Below are 21,070 nucleotides of genomic sequence, written 5' to 3'. Positions count from 1 at the left end.
TCACCACGAGACTATCCCTGGGAAGGGCAAGGCCCTTCATTTTCTTCCACAGCCTGGAAAACCCTCCTTCCTCTCCAAATCCTACTTGTTCTTTAAAGCCCTGTTCAAGCTTCCTCTTCCAGGAAGTCCTTTCTTCCCAGCTCTGCTCTGGATGCCTGTCATGTTGATTAGGCATACCCATCTGACCAGTTAATCATTTATTGCCTAACAATACCCCTTGTAATACTTTCTTGTGTTAAAATTTCCCTCTGACCCCTAGTTAGATCATGGATAACAGTAACTAGTTCATAACATTTTCTGTATATATTTCATATAGCATCACCTCAGTATTTTATACATCTATAGCACTCAACATGAGAACCTTCAACCATCTGCCTGCCCATGAGCACACCAACACTGAGCTCCTCAAAAGAGTAAGTGCTATGAGAATCATACATGCACAGGGTCTAATGGCAGCAAAGACGGGGCACAGGTCATGTGGCTTGGGGAGGAATCTCCCAGAAGAACGGTCTTGAGGATGAAGAGGATCTTGCCAGATGGAGAGAGGAAGAAGGGCATTCTAGGAAAGAAAGTATGTGCAAAGGCCAGGGCATGAAGTCTGCACTACCTGGCCCCTGGAGAAACTGAGTCTTTCAGTAAGCCTAGAATGCTGCGGGCAGAGATGAGGTTGCCCAGGGAGGCAGAGACCTGACTCAGAGTATTTGGATTCTACCTTGAAAACTATGGGCATGCAATGAAATGATTTTTCTTAGGGGATTAAGCAGCATGGAGAACAGCAAGAACAAAAAAGATCAAGAGACAAGAGAACTGGATTCAAAAATGACTCTTTCACTAACTGAAGATGCATTTCAATCCCTCTGTGCCCCCAGATTCCCTATTTTCATTTTTTTAAAGTTTATTTATTTTTAGAGACAGAGAGTATGAATGTGAGCAGGGGAGGGGCAGAGAGCGAGGGACAGAGAGAATCCCAAGCAGGCTCCACACTGTCAGCACAAAGCCCAACATGGGGCTCGATCTCACGAACCACGAAATCATGACCTGAGCCAAAATCAAGTGTCGTATGCTTAACCAACCGAACCACCCAGGCACCCCCAGATTCCCTATTTTTAAAGTTGAAGAGTTTTTCTACACCAGTGGTTCTTAAACTTTAGTGGGAACAAAACCACCAGGGTAACTTGTAAAAAAAAAATGTTGACTCTTGGGGCACCTGGATGGCTCAGTCGGTTAAGCATGTGACTTTGGTTCAGGTCATGATCTCGCAGTTCATGGGTTCGAGCCTCGAGTCGGGTTCTGTGCTGACAGTTCAGAGCCAGGAGCCTGCTTCAGATTCTGTGTCTCCTCTCTCTGCCCTTCCCCGGCTCATGTTCTTTCTCTGTCTGTCTCTATAAAATAAATAAACGTTAAAAACAAATTTTTTTTTAAATGTTGATTCTTAGGCCCCCATCTCAGTAATTTTTAGTAGGCAGGGCCTGGGAATGTACAGTTTAAAAAAGCCCTTTGTGTTGCTCCTCAGAGAAAACTCTAAGAAGCATCAAACTAGATGGTCTCTGAGGGTCCCTCCCACTCTAATGTTCTTGTGACAAACACAAGAAAGATACAAGGCTAGTCAAACCCATCCCACCTCCACCTGCTTCGTCCTGCTCCAGAGAAGCTAAGGATGTCTGGGCATCAGAGCACTCTTCCCAAGCCCTATGTTTAGAAACTTAGAGCAAAGCCCCCAGGACACCAAGCCTTGGGATGAGACCTCCAATATCTCACTTATACCTCCTTCTGCCTGCCTCCAGAATCCCAGTTGGAATTGGTCCTTTTACACCATATACTCTAGTCTATCTCCTCATTCATCCACCAAACATTTATTAAGTACTTTCCATGGGCTGGGCCATGGCCTGCAGAGCTTGTAAATCCTGCAAATAACACTGAAAGAAATCCATCTTTTATAAAATATCTCTGGCAGGAAAGAGTTCAGAATTTTGAGTTCAAGAGAACCAAATTCTGATCCTACTGACTCTGGAAAATTACTTTGTCCCTCTGGACCTCAAATTCATCATTGGTAAAATGGGAACATAAATATCTATGAACTGGGTTGCTGTGAAAATCAGAGATGATGTGGTATAGTAAGGGGCACAGGAAATGGTTGGCACCTAGGAAATGGCCATTTTCCTAGTCCTGGAGCTGTTAATATATCCATATTCCTCTGACTTTCAGAGGCTTTTCCCACCTAGTCCTAGTTAATGTCTCAACTCCTCCCTTCCTGCTGGCAAGACTCCCCATAAGAGGACCCTGGTGATCCTACCATGAATCCTTAGCAGGCAGTATTGTGCAGAGGTCAATAATGACTGAGGAGACTGGGGAGCAAAACTCACTGTATAACTTTGATCAAAATACTTAACATCTCTCAGAATCTGTCTCCTCATCTGTAAAACAGATATCACCACCTACCTTGCAAGATTCAATCGCAAGCCCAATTAAAACACAGATGAAGGATCTGAGTGGATATATATACAAATGGCCATGAGGCACATGAAAAGATGATCAACATCATTAGCCATCAAGGAAATGCAAATCAAAACCACAAGATGCAACTTCACATCCATCAGGATGGCCAAAGTAAAAAAGACAGGCAGTAACAAGAGCTGCTGAGGATGCAGAAAAACTGGACCCTTCATACCCAGCTGGTGGGAATGTAAGATGGTGCAGCCTCTTTGGAAAATAGTATAGCAGTTCTGCAAAAGGTTAAACAGAGAGTTATCCTATGACCAAGCAATTCTACTGCTAGGTATAAAGCCAAGAAAACTGAAAACATTATGTTCACACAAAAACGTGTACACAAATATTCACAGTAGTATTATTCATAGTAGCCAAAAGGAGAAACAACCCAAATGTCCCTCAACTGATAAATGGAGAAATGAAATGTGGTCCATTCGTTAACGGACCATTCAGCTATGGAAAAGGAATGCAGCACTGACACATGCCACAACACGGATGAACCTTGAAAACATGCTAAGTGAAAGAAGTCAGTCCAAAAGATCACATATTGTATGACTCCATGTATATGAAATGTCCAGAATATGCAAAGCTATAGAAACAAAGTAGATTAGTGGCTGTCTAAAGTTAGGAGGAGTTGAGAGGAAATGGAGAATGGAATTTCTTTTTATGGAGTGATGGAAATGTTCTAAAACTTGACTGCGGTGATGAATGCACAACTCTTGTGCATATATTATAAGCCACTGACTTACACACTGACTTTATGTATTTATATATGTATGTATTTTAGAAAGAGAGCATGTTGGGGCACCTGGGTGGCTCAGTCAGTTAAGCGTCTGCCTTCGGCTCAGGTCATGATCTCACGGTTTGTGGGTTTGAGCCCTGGGCTCTGTGCTGACAGCTTGGGAGCCTGGAGCCTGCTTTGGATTCTCTGTCTCCTCTCTCTGCCCCTCCCCCACTAGTACTCTGTCTCTCTCTGCCTCTCAAAAATAAATAAATGTAAAACTTAAAAAAAAAAAGACAGCATGTGTACAAGTGGGGGGGAGTGGGTATGAAGGAGAAGGGGAAAAAAAGATAGAGGGAGAGAGAGGGACAGAGAGAGACAGAGAAAGAGAGAGAGAGGGAATCTCAAGCAGGCTCTACACCCAGCGCAAAGCCTGACGTGGGGCTTGATCCCATGACCCTGGGATCAAGACCTGAGCCAAAATCAAGAGTTCAACGCTCAATCCAATGAGCCACCCAGGCATCCCTGACTTACACATTTTAAATGACCGAACTGTACAGTATCTGAATTAAATCTCAACAAAGCGGTTATATTTTTAAAAGTGTATGTAAGGAGGTGAGCACACTGCCTGACATACAGTAGATAGTCAATAATGTTAATACATTTATTATTGTGCCCTTTCCTCTTCCTGATGCCGCTCCAACTCTGACGAGAATCACCTCTCAGATTAACACTGTACAATGTGTCAGGCTCATTGCAAGAGCCCATTTCATACTCAGTAGAGGGTCACAGGTGAGTCCTGATGCCTAATACCCTAGGACTTAGAGTCTTTCTCCAATACTCAAATAAATATATAACTCTTGGTGAAGTAAGAAAAAAATGGCCTCCATTTATTGAGCACTTACTATATGCCAGGTATTGTGCTGGGAACTTTACAACTATTTTCCTCCCAAGAATCATTAGGCTGTTATTATTATTATTCCTAGTTAATTAATGAAGAAACCATGACTTACAGGGTTGTATAAATTGTTTCAGGTCACAATGATATTTAATAATTGAGCTGCTCTGTTTAACTCCAAGGCTTGTACTCTTTTCTCTATGTGATTACATGACATCATTATTCCTTTTATCTATATGTTACTCATCCTTTATGATTTAAGCAGGCTGATCTTCACCGATCTCCTTTCCCTCTGTGCATTTGAGTAATGTCTAGCCTGTATCAAATTAGTTACCATTCTCTTTTTAGTCTTAAATGTTCTCAGTTGCCTCTTATGTATATTCTTGAACATGGCAGGTGCTCAATAAATACTTCCTTAGTGAGTGGATGTTGGAGTTTGTCTCCCCAAGCAGAAAACAGGTTTTTGAAGGAACAGATACTGTGTCTTACACATCTTTTTATCCTTCATACAAAGAAGGCACCCGTGGTCTCTAGGTTGGCCTATGGGTGGGATACCAGACCACACTTGAAAATGGTTCTCACAGACACCATGTTCTCTGCCCATGGACCGGAAAATTTCTCCTTAAGAACAGGACTCTGCTTATCTCATTACTACCTTCTACTAGGAGCTCAGAAAAGGTTTCAAGAATTAAAGGTAATACTGGGTCCGCACTTACTCTACTGAAGGCACATCAAGGGCAGCCTTCCCCTAAGGACCCCAAACTCATCTTCTCTCACCCCCATGAAAAGGAAGGGGGAGAACAGGAAGGTTGGCCTAGAACTTCAAGAAGACAGGTTGTTGACCCTGCCTGTGGTGCTAGGCAGTGTGGCATCCTCTCTGGGCCAAGACCCCTTCTTTGAACATAGACCTAGGTCGAGCTTTCCAGAGCCCACATGTCACCTTCATACCATCATATTCAGAGAGTGGGGCAAACTCTTAAGAATGTGTTACTCTGCTGTCTGTAGACACGTTGGCACTGTTTGACCCTCTTCTTCCCATCTCATCTAACTCTCACAGCAGTAACATCTCACAGCCATCTAGAGTCCCTCTGAGGTGGCCAATCATTACTCTGAGCTTAAACCTCCCCCACTGCCCCTGCTTTGCCCCCGTCCCAACTAAAGCAGAATTCTTTCAGCTCCAGGGATCCTCCGGGTAGGGCTGGCAACAAGAGGAAGAGCCTGCCCTCTCTGCCTTTCAGCCAGTTATGCTACTTGGTTGGCCAAACCTGGTCCCTCTGTGCTCCCCATCTCTATACCTGCTTGCCTCTTCTCTGCCTTTTCTTCAAAATGTTAAAAACTTGCAATAAAAACAAATACAAAATGCTGTAATTAATAGCCAATTCCAAGCCAACCCAGCATCTCTACTAATAAACCTCAACACTTGCAAAAAGAACAATAAATTCTGCCTCTCTCTGGTTCTGAGGTGGTCTCTTTTATATCCAGTCCGTGTGTGTGTATGTATGTGGGTAAGTGTGTCTACATATATATTTATTTTCCTTTATTTCCCATCCAGGGAGGGGCAGAATAATGAACTGCGTGCGTCAGGGAAGATGAATCTGAGATACTAGGGAGCAGTGCAGTAAAAAGATTAAAGTGTTATTATTGTTGTTTTTTTTTCCCCCATGGTCCATTGTGACAGCTCGACCGTCATCTGTAAAAAATGTCTCAGCGAGAGATAATCATCGGAAACTCAATAAAGCGTCAGGGGGAGCCTCAGCCCCCATCAATCACTGGGTGCCTGGAAAATTTCAGCCCTCTGTCTCCCTTCCTGCTATCCATATAAATGTCTCTAATATATTTTGTGTGGTGTGTGGGACCCATCCCTGATTTGGAACTTTTGATGAAAAAATATTTATACGCAAAATATGTAAATCAGTTAAAAATCACAAGACTAGTCCTTTGCCACCTCATCCCACTTTTCCTTTATTTTTATAAATGTATCAAATTTATTCTTTTTAACAAAACATGTCAACTCGTCTATCTCCCTCTCCTAGTCAACCATATATAAATATGGCTAAAAGGAGGGGAACAATTAACCTAACTGGCTGATACACTTCATCTTGAAGTTGGCTAACAGGCGTGATGGATTCACAGTGCACTGTCCATCCTGGTGACTCTGTAGTGGCTGGCACTGCTGAGAAATGAGATGTAGAACCGCTGGCCCTGGAGGAGTGACAAGGCTGTGACATTGATGAGGAAGAGGCAGGGACATTATTAAAAATAATAACTTGCCCAAATAGCTTTTGGCCTGGCAGATTCCCAAGCCTTCCAAGACTCTGGACCAGCAGAGGTTCTGGGCTAAGTGTGGGACACCTAGAGGCTGCTCTGGTGGCCGGGTTCTGTGTAAGAGCAGGAGACAGTTCCGCTGGCATTTTGGCTGCATCTCTCTGCCTCAGTTTCCTTTAGTGCCTACATCACAGGGCTGCTACGGGCACACGGCATCAGTGTTACCTGCTGCTGCAGCCACCTCATCACCATTATCTTATTATTACCTCCCCTTGCTTCTCCACCCTGCAAGGGATCAGTTCCTGTGGTGCCCTCTCCTCTAGAGCCATCAAGGCTCCTCTCTGTCTAAAGGATAAAGTCCAAGTATCTAAACCTGGCCCCAGTCTACTAATGCCACATCTTTCCCGTTCACTACTCTTCAAAATAAACCTGCTGTATGGCTGCTTCATCTGGACAAGTTCACTTAACAGCCTGAAACACATTTTTCTTTTCCTCACTGTTGTGGATATAATACAACCCCTCACACCCAACTGCACCCATCTTCAGGCCCTCCATAAAACCTTCTTATACTTTGGGGCTCAGATACCATTTTATTTCCTTGACTGCTTCAACCAGAGATTCTCTTCTTTGAGCTCTGATAGTACTTATTATCTGCACCTCTGACTGGACACTTGTCAAAGACTGTCTTGGTCCAGTCTTCAATCTTTATTATTATGATTTACTTTTCTTACTAGTATCTCACACATTTGCACAATGCCTTGTATCTTCTCAAGTGCTTTCTAAGTACTTCAATTTGATCTTTATAATAAACCAATAGTTTACTCTTTTCTATAGATGAAAAAAATCAAGGCTCAGAGAAATAAAGAGAAACGCCCAAAGTCCCACAGTTAGGTGATGACCAGGCCACTCCTCAGACTCTAAATATTTGGCTCTTTACAGACAACAGTTTGCTACCACTGAATAGCATTTGGAAGCCCATGTCAAAGATTCTGAATGAAGTTCCATAAAAGTATGGTGAGGATAATGATGATGATATAAAAACAGAAATTTACATTAGTGGAATTCCTTCTATGTTCTAGGTTTTAGGCTAGGGATAAATATACTATCTCTAACTCTTCTGGTAACCTTTATTTTACAAATAAGGAGACAGAGCCTCAGAGAGGTACAAAAAAATACTGCAGGTGTCATAGCTATTAAGTGTTCTGTACTTATGGCATTAGCCCACAACCTCACTAGGAGTGAAGCTTAAAGTGGCAAAATAGGGTCTCTTCCAGGGAGAAAGTCCAGACGAGTTTTTAAAAGCAGTACAAGCCCAAGGCCAGAACTAACATCTGTAGACTTAAATCATGCTACTCAAAGACTGGGGACCTCTCTTACGCCCTTGGGAGGCTTATTCTTCCATCTAAATTTGTGCTTTCCAAGGGGATAGAGGGGCTGGGCACACAGTGGGTGCTGGGTGATTAACTTATACTGAATAGATGAGCTAAGATGAGACGACTCCCTGGCACGTCCTGGGGAGGGGGAGAAATGTTATAGAGAGCCGTTCCATTACCGCCAGTGGGAACTCCTAGCCATCTCCTGAACTCCAGGGCACTTGTCCACTGGTTTGTGATGCGCCAGCTTGCATCGTCCTGTCCCCCATCTAAAGACACAGAGATGGGGAGGTCAGCTGGAGCAGGCCAGGGCCTACAGCCCCTGGAGCTGTGGGAAGGGGACCACCCAGGCTATTGGGGTTAGCCTTGGGAGGTACGGCCTACTCCCCAGAAGGGTCCTATACCAACCCAGCTTCTGCACGACTCATCTTTATTCAGCCACCACTTGGAGCTGAGAAGAGAAGCTGATTTATATCCTATTCTGGTCATGTTTCTGCCGTGTTTTATTGTTTTAATTGTACATATGAGAGGCGCTCAGAGTGCTCGCTTGCATTTCTGACAGCCCCAGACACCCAATGTTTATAACAGTTACTTACAAGCAGCCTGCGGCATCCTTGGCTGGGCGACTTGTTTACTGTTATCGTTAATTTATTGCCTCCTCCACCTGAGGATTGGGACCCACCACCCATCGGCCAGCCACAAGTGGAACTCTCCTGGAGTGAGCATGGGTGGGGAGCAAGGCACTGAATGGAATGTGGTCAAGATCGGGGAATGAGTTGGTAGAGAAGCAGCAGTGATCTCCACGTTCCCCTCCACATCTGTCCCCTCTATGTGCCTTTGTTTAAGCTATGTCCCTGCTTAGAATATCCCTTCTTTTTTCCTTTCCTTTCCACCCTCCAAAGCCCAGCTCAAATCCTACTTCTAAGTACATTACCTGCTCTGATGGTGAGCCTGGAGTTTCTAGAATCTTAGAAATCACATGGCTGACAGGGGCCTTGGAGGCCATATTGTCCAATGACCCAGGACAAGAATCCTCTATACAGAATCCCTGATGGGCAGACATCCAAGCCTCTGTCAATGCTCCTTGAGTGATGAGTTGCTCAGTACCTCCAAGGAAGGTTTGCATGGAGTCAAAACCCACTACAGTAGAGAAATTCTTCATCAAATGACATTATCCTTTACACTATGCTTTAGTTATCTCTAGTCATCCTAATAGCCCTGTAGATGAGTATTGTTATCCCTATGTTAGCGAGGAGACAACTGATATTCAAGAACCTTAAGTCACTTGCTTAAGACCATACAGCTTGTAAGTTACAGAACTTAGACGAATAGAGCTTAGATAACTGCCTGGCACCAAAGTCTGACCTTTCTCCAGGACACCATTATGCCTCTGAAGATGCCACTCTTGAGGGCTAACGACAATGGACAGAACAGTCAGGCCAGCAGGGTTTCTATGCCACGCACTCCTGTATCACTTGCACTAGCAGACCTGCCCTCTGCCCAGAAACACCAACTCTGACAAAGGTGGGAAATACTGTAATGTGCCTGACTGAGCAGGCTTCTTGCCAAGGAGCAATGGTCATATGTAAAACAGGAGAAGGGTTTCACTAGGAATGGGGCAACCAATAATAAAGTCTCAGAAAGGAGGTCACAGAAGTTTCTTTCCTTTCTAGACTGTGCCTGTGCTGAGCAGGCAGAATAGAGATAACAAGGGCACTTCTCTGATACCTTTGGTCCCCTTGTTTGGATCCTCTTTCCTCCTCACACCTTGTCCCCTCACCTCTTACCTTAACTCTTTTCCTTGGGCAATTTTAGTCACATCCACTGTAGTCCCTACCAAGTAAACGCAGGGGGCTCCTACATCCTATCTCCTGACTTCTCCTTTGAGCTCCAGACCCATACATCCAACTGTTCACCCAAATCAGAAATTGGGATGTCACCACGGATACCTCCTTTTCCACCTATTTCCACATTCGGCTAAGAACTCAACCTCATAGTATGTTGTTCGTATCTACTTTCTCCATTCCCAAAGATCACTTTTAAGAATCCCTAGAAATTATAAGTGCATTTTGGGGGAGACAAACATAGCTTCTCATCCAATTCTCAAAGGGGCCTATCATCCCCTAAAGGTCAAGAGCCATTGCTGATCACTCCCCTCCAATTTCATCCTCCACCCCATCAGAATGATCCATCTAAAATGCAAACGTAAACTGAGCATCTCCTTGCTTAAAATCCTTTAATGGCCTCCAGAAAACAGTGTGAGCACCCTAGAACTGTCCTACAATGTTCTTCTCATGTGGAACCCTGCTTCCCTCTCTAGTCTTACTTCTTGCTATTTTCTCAGCAGTGTGGCAGATGAGTCCACCTGCTATCACCGACCCACCCCATGTCTCTGCATGTGTTGTTCCTTCTGCCTGGAAGATCCATCCCTCTTAGTCTGCCCGTCAATCTCCCACTCATACTTAAGACCCAATTCAAAGTGACTTCCTAGATAGCAGCCTGCCCTCAAGTAGAACTCATCATTGCCTTTATCAGGGCTATCTATATTCTTTGTACGTCTACCTTTGCATTTATCACCCTGTACTGTGGTGTCTTGTTCATAGGTCTGTCTTCTCACTTGACTGGGAGCACTGTTGACTGGCTAGACCATGTATATTCATTTCTACATTCCCAGCATCTGGCAGAGTGCCTGACACTCAGTAAATGCTACTGAATTATAAAGAAATAAAACTAATAGGCAATTACAACTGTAGAGCACTTTACAATTCACACGTCATATACTTTATCTCTTGATGTTCACGATACCGATAAGGCAGAAAAATGATCTATTACTGGGATTTGGGGAGATCCTTCCAAGGTCACAAACTACAACTCACCTTTCTGTACTGAGCACAGTATAAGACCCACAGAAATTCTACTAGAAATTTAGTAAATTTGATGGACTTAGCATGGCCTCTGCTCCAAAGGTGAAGGACTGTCCAACTGAGCCTTTGACTTTCCTCTGGATTTGCTTGGACACACTCTGGGCAAGGGGCTCACATCTCGTATTCTATTCTAGCTTCCTCACACATCCCATAAGTCAGGTAACCTCCTGTGAAAAAGTATGTCCAATCCAAAGGAAAGAGAACCACAAGATTCTTCTGTTTCTGTCTATTTCATCAATGAGAATAACCCAGAATTGGATACAGTAGGCAATAAATAGTGGTTGAATAGATGAAAGAATGAGATCTCTTTAAATGAAAAAAAGAAAGAAAATCTGGTTAAGAAGGAGCTAAAGTCTTGGTAAGGAGAGAAGAGAGTCTTGGGATGATTCTAAAGGACTGTCACTTTTTAGGACTTAGCATACATGAAGTTGGAGGGGAGACCACATTCAAACTGATAGGTCAGGGAAAATCAGATAAGCTGCCAGAAAACTGTGGCAGGCAATGATGCAGTCTGGAATTTAACAACAACAACAAAACAAGTGCAAAGACAGGCATATCCTGCAAGCTACAAGATTGAGTTCATCAATGATTCTGACAAAATTCTAGTATTTTTTTTTTTAATGGTTCTTTAACACTTAGGTAATTACTGGGTATCAATATGGGTTCTCTATGGATAACACAAGGCCATGCCAGAATAATTTAGTATCTTTTGGGGAAAGGGTTACTGGGCAAAAAAAAAAAAAAAAGAAAAAAAAATATGGCAAATGCTAAACACATTTTTATTTTCGCAAGAAATCTAAGAAAATCTCTTAAAATTCTGTGGACAAATGGAGGCTAGAGATAAATGAAGTTTGGTGGATTCAGTTGTGAATGTTGAATAATGCTTCCAAATTGTCCTGATTATGAGGTCCAAGGCTCTGTACTGAATGGAATCCTTATGAACATTTAAACCAAAGACTAGCACATAAAGTACATGATAGCAGGGATCTTGTCTGTCTAATTCACCAATGCCTAGAACAGCGCCTGTTAAATAGGAATGTCATATGAATCCATAGAAAGCCTACACACCAAATCTGCAGATCATACAAAATGAGATACTTAACATTTTAATCTTTATTTCATAAGGAATATAATAGCCTTTTCCAATATTTTTCTTGTCTATCTACCTACCTATACAGAATGCAGTATGGCTAGTGTGAGAGTTAAAAATTCACAGGAGGCAGGCAGGCAGTGGAAAGGAAGGAAGGTAGGAAGGAAGGAAGAAAGGAAGGAAGGAAGGAAGGAAGGAAGAAAAAAGAAGAGAAGAGGAGAAGTTAAGAAAAAGGAAGGAAGGAAGAAAGAAAATATCTACAACAGGGTTAGCAAACTACAGTCTATGGGCCAAATCCAGCCTACTGCCTATTTTGTAAATAAAGTTTTACTGGTTCATATCCATGCACATTTATTTGTGTATTGTCTGTAACTGCTTCTGCACTATAGTGGCCAAGCTGAGTAATCAAAACTGAGGCCCACAAAGCTTAAAAGCCACTATACAGCTCTTTCTAGGAAAAGTATACTGACTATGGATCTAGAGTAGAATGTTGGATATGAGCATCAATCTGGAGATAACAAAGACATAAAAGAATGCAGGGGTTGGGGACTGGCGTGAAAGTAAAGGTTAGACTACACGGCTTCACAGCTCTGAGATTCTGTGAAATCAAAAATAATGATTGAAGGGCAGCTGGGTGGCTCAGTTCGTTGAGCGTCGGCTTCAGCTCAGGTCCATGATCTCACGGCTTGGGAGTTTTGAGCCCTGCATCGGGCTCTGTGCTGACAGCTCAGAGCCTGGAGTCTGCTTCTGATTCTGTATCTTCTCTCTCTCTGCCTCTCCTCTGTTTGCACTCTGTCTCTCTCAAAAATAAATAAGCATTAAAAAAAAATTTTTTTTTTAAATAATGACTGAACCCTGCTGGAATCCTGAGAGCAGGTGAGAGGGTACTTATTCAAACAATCCCTTCCCTTCCACCTGGCTCTGCTCTCTCAGCAAATGTTCCTCCTTGCTTTTTGGTGAGAGCATCTGGACAGAAGACAGAGCTGAGGACAGTAATACTGTGTTTGAGTAAAGAGAGGATAGCCCACAAAGCAAGTCTCCACATAGCAAGCTGCAAATATAGGGCAAGTTTGGTACTTATGAAATTCTCCTCTGAAACATGAAGTGAACATAATTCCTCCAGCTCAGTGGGGAATCCAAAGAGGCATAGGTCATGGCCTGCACATGGAACTGTCAGCTGAGGAGGAGAGAACAGACATATGGGCAGATGAGAGTTCAAATAACCATATAAAAGGTCAAGATTTAGAGAACATTCAAAAGAACAGCTGAGGGCAGGTTGCAATTATTGCCAAGGACAGTAAAGGCTTTGTAGAGGGTCTAGCCATAGCGGTGGAGCTTGACACAAGGAGTAGGTTTAGAGAGGTAGAGAGGTAGAGAGGTAGGGGGAGGGCAACTCGACACTTCACCAGGGCAGCAATGCTCTGATGCTCTTAACATTGCTCTCATGCTGCTGACTTGAGAAACCTTGCTGGGGCAGCAACAACCCCTCTGCTCTGGGCTACCAGAGCTATGTCAGTCTGGCAGCCTCACTGACAGCTCTGAGGGCTGAGCGCACCACTCCCCTGACTGGACGTCCCTCCAGTCAACGTTCCGACCCTCAGGCAGTCAGTGTGGCTGGCTGTCTTCCCGGCATCACTGCCGACCCTGAAGCAGCACTGCTCGGCTGCCCTGTTGCTATAAACAGGGGTATCTCAGCCTCTGTAAGCAACACAGGATAACAGACAGGGAGGGAGGGAGACCGCCCGAACAAGCAAAAGCCCAAAAGTAAAATATTCATTTCTGCCTGTAGCCAAAGCAACCCATCCTCTCCTAGACCTCACTTTCAAAGAACCACTCACCAGAGGCAACCAAGACTGACTTCACTGACTACCCTCCGACAGACATGTGACAAACCCTAGTACGGGTGCACATTGCCTCTTTCTTCTAAAATCCAAACAACCCACATGACACCTTTGGGAGGTGCTTATGACCACTGCATTTTACAAACATAAACGTCAAGGCACAGAGAAGGTCCACATTTGTTCTGGGTCATAATGGTAAATTGAGGGGCCAGTCCCAGAGACAGGATTGCATTTTGCATATAGAAGGCGGGGGAGCAGTATTTGGAGTAGTATTCAGAGGGACTTCTGAGGCGGAGGAAATCAGTGAGGCTACTTTCTAGTTCTAGGGCAGGGACGGAACAGGGTAAGTCTGCAGGAAGTAGAAGAGGAACAAAGCCACATTCCATGCAGTTGCCTTAATTATTTTATGGAAACCTGCTCCATTGTCCACTCCTCTGAGGCTCCACAGGCTGAGGCGCTTTCGGAACACCAGGTAAAAAGTACCCCCACTCCCTGCTGCGGTCATGAAGTCAGGCCTCTATCTTATTCCCTGAGACTTCTGAAGGGACATAAATTAAATTATAGAGCCACAAGGGACTGTGAAAGGCATCTATTCCAAGCCTTTTGGGTTATCCATGAGTTCCCAGAGGATAAAGAACTTATAGACTCTCACTCTGAGTTTCTGGTAGAGCTGGCACAGAGCAAGACTGCCTGGTAGCCAAAGGGAGAAGAGTGCTCAGAACAGCAGGGGAGTCTATGCTTACCTTCCAAAGAATGGATTCCCTGCTCCTTGGCAGTCTTGTAAACACTGCTGAAATCATCCCCGAGGTTTGGGTCAGCACCAGCAGCAAGGAGGACCTGCACCACACTGGAAGAAATCAGAAAGACAGAAGTGTCAAAAGCTGGAAACGCCTAGGAAGTAGAGTCTCAGATTCTGATACCTGTTTGGGGATTGGATCTGCATCTGTTCAAGTGAGTGGTACAGGGGAAACAACATGAACTCTGCCAGTGTGAAAGTCTAGGGTAGGAAAGCTCTGAAACTTACTAGCTGAGAGGCTCTGGCCAAGTTATTTAACACCTTTCTAAGGCCCTATAGGTTTCCACAACTACAAAATACAAAGTATTTATTCAACAATTAGTTGTCAAATGCTTCCTGTGTTGTAGTCACTGTGCTAGGGTCTGTGCCCTCATGGAGGTTACAGTCTTCTGGGGAGGACGACAATTTAGCATAAAATTGTAGCAATGTGTGATCAAGGCTATGATGGAAGAAGTACCATGTGCAGTAGGAAACCAAGGGAAGGGATCAAGAAAGGCCTCCCAGAGGATGTGGTATTTAAGGTATTTAAGACTTGAAGGCTACAGAGTCGGACCTGGGATGGTGAAGTGGGAGGACTCAATGCGTTTACAGATCCTGGAGGCAAATGAGCACGGGGCTTCCCCTGAAGAAAGTAGGGCTGGAGCAGAGAGTGTAAGGGAGAGAAGCATGGGAGAGGAAGCAGGCCACTGAAGGGCTTAAAGGGGACCCTCCCTGACAACATACGCCTTTCCTCCCCACCTCAAAATACAAAGACTTAGAAAAATACATACCATATTGAAATACTAAATTAAAACATCCACCTCCTTAAAATTCCCAAGAGTAGCCGCTATTCACAGTTTGGTATATCCTTCCAAACCACTGCTATTAGAAAAGCCACTCCAGTAGCTGTGTGTGAATGGACTGGAGGGAGGAGGACCAGAGGCAGGGGCCTCTACAGACTCAGTGAGGTTAAATTAGGTAAATTTATAAAGCACCAAGCATAGTATCCGTGACCCAGGAAGTGTTCGTATATATGTTTACTTCACTCCTATTACAGAATATTCCTGCCAATGCTTTATTTTTTCCGTAACAAAAAAAAAAAAAAAATGTGTTCACTATAAAACATTCAGAAGATATAGATAATTAAAAAGAAGGAAATATTTTAGAATATGTAACAGGGGCGCCTGGCTCAGTCAGTTAAGCAACCAACTTGTGCTTTTGGCTCAGGTCATGATCTCATGGTTCATGGGACTGAGCCCCACGTCAGGCTCTGTGCTGACAGCATGGAACCTACTTGGATTCTCTCTCTCTCTCTCTCTCTCTCTCTCTCTTTCTTTCTTTCTTTCTTTCTCTCTGCCCCTCTCCCCTGTTCACATGCACGGGCTCTCTCTAAATAAATAAATAACCTTTAAAAAATATGTTTTAAAAAAGAATATAAAACATCCATTTTTTTCAATGTATGTACATTTTTATTTACAAAAATAAGATCATACATAAATTTTCTCTGAACACACACAAACACACATATTTCCATGTTTTAAGTATTTGTCTATCACATTGGGTTTTTTTTTAATGTTTTATTTTATTTTTGAGAGAGACAGAGCAAGAGCAGGGGAGGGCAGAGAGAGAGGAAGACACAGAATCAGAAGCAGGCTCCAGACACCGAGTGTGTCTGCACAGTGTTCTGACCCCGACGCGGGGCTCGAACCCACAAACCGTGAGATCGTGACCTGAGCTGAAGTCAGATGCCTAACCAACTGAGCCACCCAGGATCCCCTGTCTACCACATCGTTTTTTAACGGCTGCAGTGTTCTACTATAAGACTATTATATATTTTATTTAGCCAATCTCCTATTGTAAAACTTTAGATTATTTTTAATATTTCAGTAACACATGTCTGATTATTTCCTTTGGCTAAATTCATTGGAGATGAAGTCCTAGGTCAAAAGCTTAAACCTTTTTAAGGGTTTTGATAAATATCACCAAACTGAATTTCAGAAAGACTGTACCAATTTTTTTTTTTTACTAGCAAAGGAAAAAGAGAGTAACTGTTGGGCCTTCCTTTCTCCAAAATAGGGTGTTTATCGGGGCGCCTGGGTGGCTCAGTCAGTTAAGCGTCCGACTTCAGCTCAGGTCACGATCTCGCGGTCCGTGAGTTCGAGCCCTGTGTCAGGCTCTGGGCTGATGGCTCAGAGCCTGGAGCCTGCTTCCAATTCTGCCCCTCCCCCGTTCATGCTCTGTCTCTCTCTGTCTCAAAAATAAATAAACATTAAAAAAATTTTTTTTTCAAAATAGGGTGTTTATTTTTCTTCATCACGTGTCAATCTGGTAAAGAGAAATGGAATCACACTGCCGTTTCAACTGAATTTCTTTGATTACTAATGAGGTTGGACTTAAAAGAATATGTTTAGGGGGCACCTGGGTGGTTCAGTTGGTTGAGTGTCTGACTTCAGCTCAGGTCACGATCTTGTGGTTCATGGGATTAAGCCCCATGTCAGGCTCTGTGCTGACAGCTCAGAGCCTGGAGCCTGCTTCAGATCTGTGTCTTCCTCTCTCTCTCTGCCCTTCCCCTGTTCGCCCTCTGTCTCTCTCTCGCAAAAATAAACAATAAAAAAAAAAATGTTTAGTAGCTGGTTGTGTTTCTTTTTTAATGAATCACAACAGTTGATTTTATTTTCATAATGTCCTTTGACCATTTTTCTCTTAGTATGTTAATCTTTTGCTTACTGGCCTTCAGAACTGTTAATGCTTTTGAAGGCATAAGTGATAAGCAATTCAAAAACTTACTCTAATTATTATAACTATTAAAGAGTCAAACAGTAGTTTTAGTTTTTCTCTTTGTTAGATTTTCAGTATCTGTAACCATCAGTGTTGAGGGTTTTCCCTGTACTAACTGGCTTGAATTTCATTACCTTCAACAGGCAAACAACCTGGCTCAATTACTTGCTGCATAAATGAACGAATTTTAGTAATTCCCATGTCCACAGACACACACTCCTCACAGACAGATCAAAGAACCAGACACGTAGCTGAGGTGCTTCTACAACTCATCTAGCATGGTCAGGTTGAATCTCAGGTGTTTATTCACCTTACCTACAAGGATCTTAAGAAGTACCTTTCACAGGTAATCCTTGTAGGATATGGATTATAATTCCAAAGAGAAATGAGAAGTGTCTGTAAGCAGCTAAAATCCACATCTAAAACTCAGATACTGAATTCATAGCAGAGTCTGTCAGGTTCTCACTTGGAGACATATTTGTTCTTAGTTTACACATAAGTGGGATGAGACTGTTTCCCAGAAGATTAAAAGCCAAAGGGTACAAAAAGGCTGTTATACATAGGCAAATCAATTGACGGCAGTGAGAAAAAATATCTGCTAGAAAGGTAGTATGATATAGAGGTTAAGAACACTGGCTTTAAGAGGTGCCTGGATGGCTCAGTTGGTTAAGCATCCGAGTCTTGATTTCAGCTCAGGTCATGAGCTCACAGTTCATGGGATCAAGCCCTGTGTTGGGCTCTGTACCAACAGCAGGGCATCTGCTTGGGATTCTCTCTCTCCCTTTTTCTCTCTGCCCCTCCCCTGCTCACTTGCGCTCTCAAAATAAATAAACTTAAAAAAAAAAAAAAGAATATGGCTTTAAAATCTGGGACAATCTGGGTTGCCTGGGTGACTCAGTCAGTTAAGCATTCAACTTCGGCTCAGGTCATGATCATGCGGTTCGTGAGGTCGAGGCCCGTGTCAGGCTCTGTGCTAACAGCTCAGAGCCTGGAGCTTGCCTCAGATTCTGTGTCTCCCTCTCTCTCTGCCCCTCCCCTGCTCTCTCTCTCTCTCTCTCTCTCTCTCTCAAAAATAAACATTTAAAAATAAATAAAATAAAAATAAAAAATAAAATAAAAATAAAATAAAATCTGGGACAATCTGAGCATCAACATGAATAATGACAGTAACAGATTACAACCCATTGAGTAAAATAAGATTCCATAATTCCATACTGAAAACAAGTTAATGGAGAGAAAGGAAAGCTCTTCCTTACTGTAGAATGACAACTAATAAATGTAGAAGGTATGATGAAATTAGAACATCATCATTTTGCAATCTCATAATTATCAAGGATAATAAGAGCATCTGGCTTATATGGCTGTGTTAACACATGTAAAGTGCTTAGAACACCATCTGACATACAATAAGTGCTCAATAAACATTGGTTATTATTATTACTATGTACCTGACTCTGTGGTTGGGCTGTGCGGAAGTCAAGAGAAATGTGAATTAAGACACTTAAATTAGGAAGACAGAATGATATTTTATAAAAAGCACAGAGAGACCTGGGTTTAAATTAAAGCTCTGTCATTTACTGCCTGTGACCCTGGATAAGTTACTTCACCTCTGAGACTCCATTTCCTTACCAGAATAATGGAGATAATGACGCCTCCTTTTCAGGTTATGAGAAAGTATGTGAAACTTTGTGGCACATGGCACATAGAAGAAGCTCCACAAATACGAGCTCTCTTCCCTTTCTCCATATAATCTGAGTGATAACAACATGAATCTGGGCCACAGTGGGCACGTATACCTGACCACCCTTCCCCCAGGACTCATGCCGGCACAGCCCTGTGTTAAGAAGGCAGCTCTTCTATATTCTGCACAAGTCAGCTTGTTATAAAATCCAAGTGAGAAAGGTTTGTCGATCTAAACTCAAAGGGACATAATTTGGTTAATCCTCAGATGCTGTATCCAATCACCATTCAATCACAACCCCTCCCATGGCAGGCTGTCCCTCCAGGCAGCTGGTGTCACTAACTGTGCTAACCTGGGCCTCTCCAGGTTCATGAGTATTGATTCCGTCTGTCCAATTTGTAGGCTGCAAGACGTGTCCAAGCAACCAAGTATGCCGCCCTTGGCCCTGGAGGGCAGACAGTGGTCTGGTAGGATGGAGAGAAGACAGTGACTAGGCTCGGCCCTCGGGCAGCTAACCCAATCAAAGGGAATGGGCAATTCACTTCACAAACTTGGAGGCCAAAGAGGGTAAGCCACCAAGCTAGTGACTCATTCTGAAACCTCAGAGAAAATTTCCCTCACTTTTAATAAAACTCAAAAGGCAGCAGCCCCACTATGGGGTATTGCTAGGACTAAAGGAACTGTGGCTGCTTAGTGGCCAAGAATGGCACCAAACACCTTGCCAGATGGCTAGGAGGCTTTTTGTCCAAGGGCCATTTACGTACTTAGAAAGCATCTAATCCAGGGGCGCCTGGGTGGCGCAGTCGGTTAAGCGTCCGACTTCAGCCAGGTCACGATCTTGCGGTCTGTGAGTTCGAGCCCCGCGTCGGGCTCTGGGCTGATGGCTCAGAGCCTGAAGCCTGTTTCCGATTCTGTGTCTCCCTCTCTCTCTGCCCCTCGCCTGTTCATGCTCTGTCTCTCTCTGTCCCAAAAATAAATAAACGTTGAAAAAAAAAAAATTAAAAAAAAGCATCTAATCCAGAGCTTCACGGGGATCAAACCCCTCTTGGAGAAGCCAGCCCAGATCAGGCCAGAGGGCTACATGACTATGCTTAGCTTTGGTAATCAAAGCTAGCTCTGATGACCAAAAGAAGTGTCCAGACCTGTGGGCTACAGCAGGACAAAAACAGGCTAGCCAGGTTAGAGAAAGCTACGGCAAAGCTGGTAAGAACAGACTTAGCAGTTGGCCATGCCCAGCAAGTATCAAAACGTTCAGAGTCAAAATAGAACCAAGGGCCAGAGACTAGGCAGCACTGATATGCGGTAGAGAGTCAAAAGCCAGGTCAGATGTTAAGGGCTAGGAGCTAAAGGAGAACAGTAGGCCACAAACCAAGTAAGCAGCCAGAAACTAAGGAATATCCAGGTACCAGAGGTCAAGGCAAGGCAAAAGAAGCAGAAACCAGGAGCAGCAGTAAGACTTTGGAAATGAAGTGATTTCTGTCTCTTTGACGCTTTTTGCCGAAGCAGAAACAAATCCCCAGGTTCAGAACTGTATCGGGGAGAAGGTGACTTACATGGGGAGAAGGTGAGTTGGCCCATCTGGCTGACAAGGGGAGTACAAGGTCAGGAGTAAAATGAGAATCTGATGGCACAAAGGGAAGCAGACACTGCTATTTGAGGTGATCCATCAAAGGACAACTGCAGCCTCCCCTCTGTTCTCGTCCCAGCATACTAGGTGCCATTTTGTACGTCTGGGTTTAGATATTACTGCCTTAAATTTGGATAGCTGGTACCAAACAGACTTTGGTGTATGGGCTAGGCCTTCGTGGTCTTAACATCTGGATTAAAGGGGGCAGAGTAAGTCATTCCATGCACTTAACGTTTTTCTACAACAGGAAACATTTCTACTCAAAGGATTCTATGTCAACTACTCTTCAAGTTCTCCATAGGCAAAGACTTAAGAATATCAGCAATTCTCCAAGCCAGCTCAGGATTTGGTCTCTGGTGGTCTGTGGAAAGATATGCCTACCAATGTGAGGATTAGTCTCAAAGGCTAGAGATAATTTCCAGACTCTCTTTCCCTAATTTCAAGATTCAGAGGATGTGTACAGCCCAAGAGGACAGGAGTTTGTCCTTTAATGACCTGGCTCTAGCAGCAGTACTTCCTTCCTGTGTGCCCATCAGGATCTGTTCTGTTCTTATCTCCGCCCAGTACTCACCAAAAAGGCAGGGTCTTGTGAATACTGAAGGTGAAGGAA

General features: G+C 43.6%; 1 protein-coding gene across 1 annotated transcript in view; it reads right to left on the bottom strand.

Moving 5' to 3' along the window:
• Window positions 1-21,070, bottom strand: part of CLPB (caseinolytic mitochondrial matrix peptidase chaperone subunit B) — a 144,256-nt gene that overhangs the window by 77,940 nt on the left and 45,246 nt on the right. The window contains exon 4 of the mRNA XM_047071065.1: window positions 14,343-14,446. Coding sequence (XP_046927021.1) covers window positions 14,343-14,446 — 104 coding nt within the window. The remainder of the gene's footprint in view (window positions 1-14,342; window positions 14,447-21,070) is intronic.

The sequence above is a fragment of the Lynx rufus genome, unplaced genomic scaffold (genome assembly GCF_022079265.1).
Source record: "Lynx rufus isolate CCGP_SWC_20201006 ecotype Redwood Valley unplaced genomic scaffold, mLynRuf1.p SCAF_9, whole genome shotgun sequence".
Taxonomy (NCBI): Eukaryota; Metazoa; Chordata; class Mammalia; order Carnivora; family Felidae; genus Lynx; species Lynx rufus.
The sequence above is the reverse complement of the archived record's forward strand: the minus strand, read 5'-3'. Positions and strand labels throughout refer to the sequence as shown.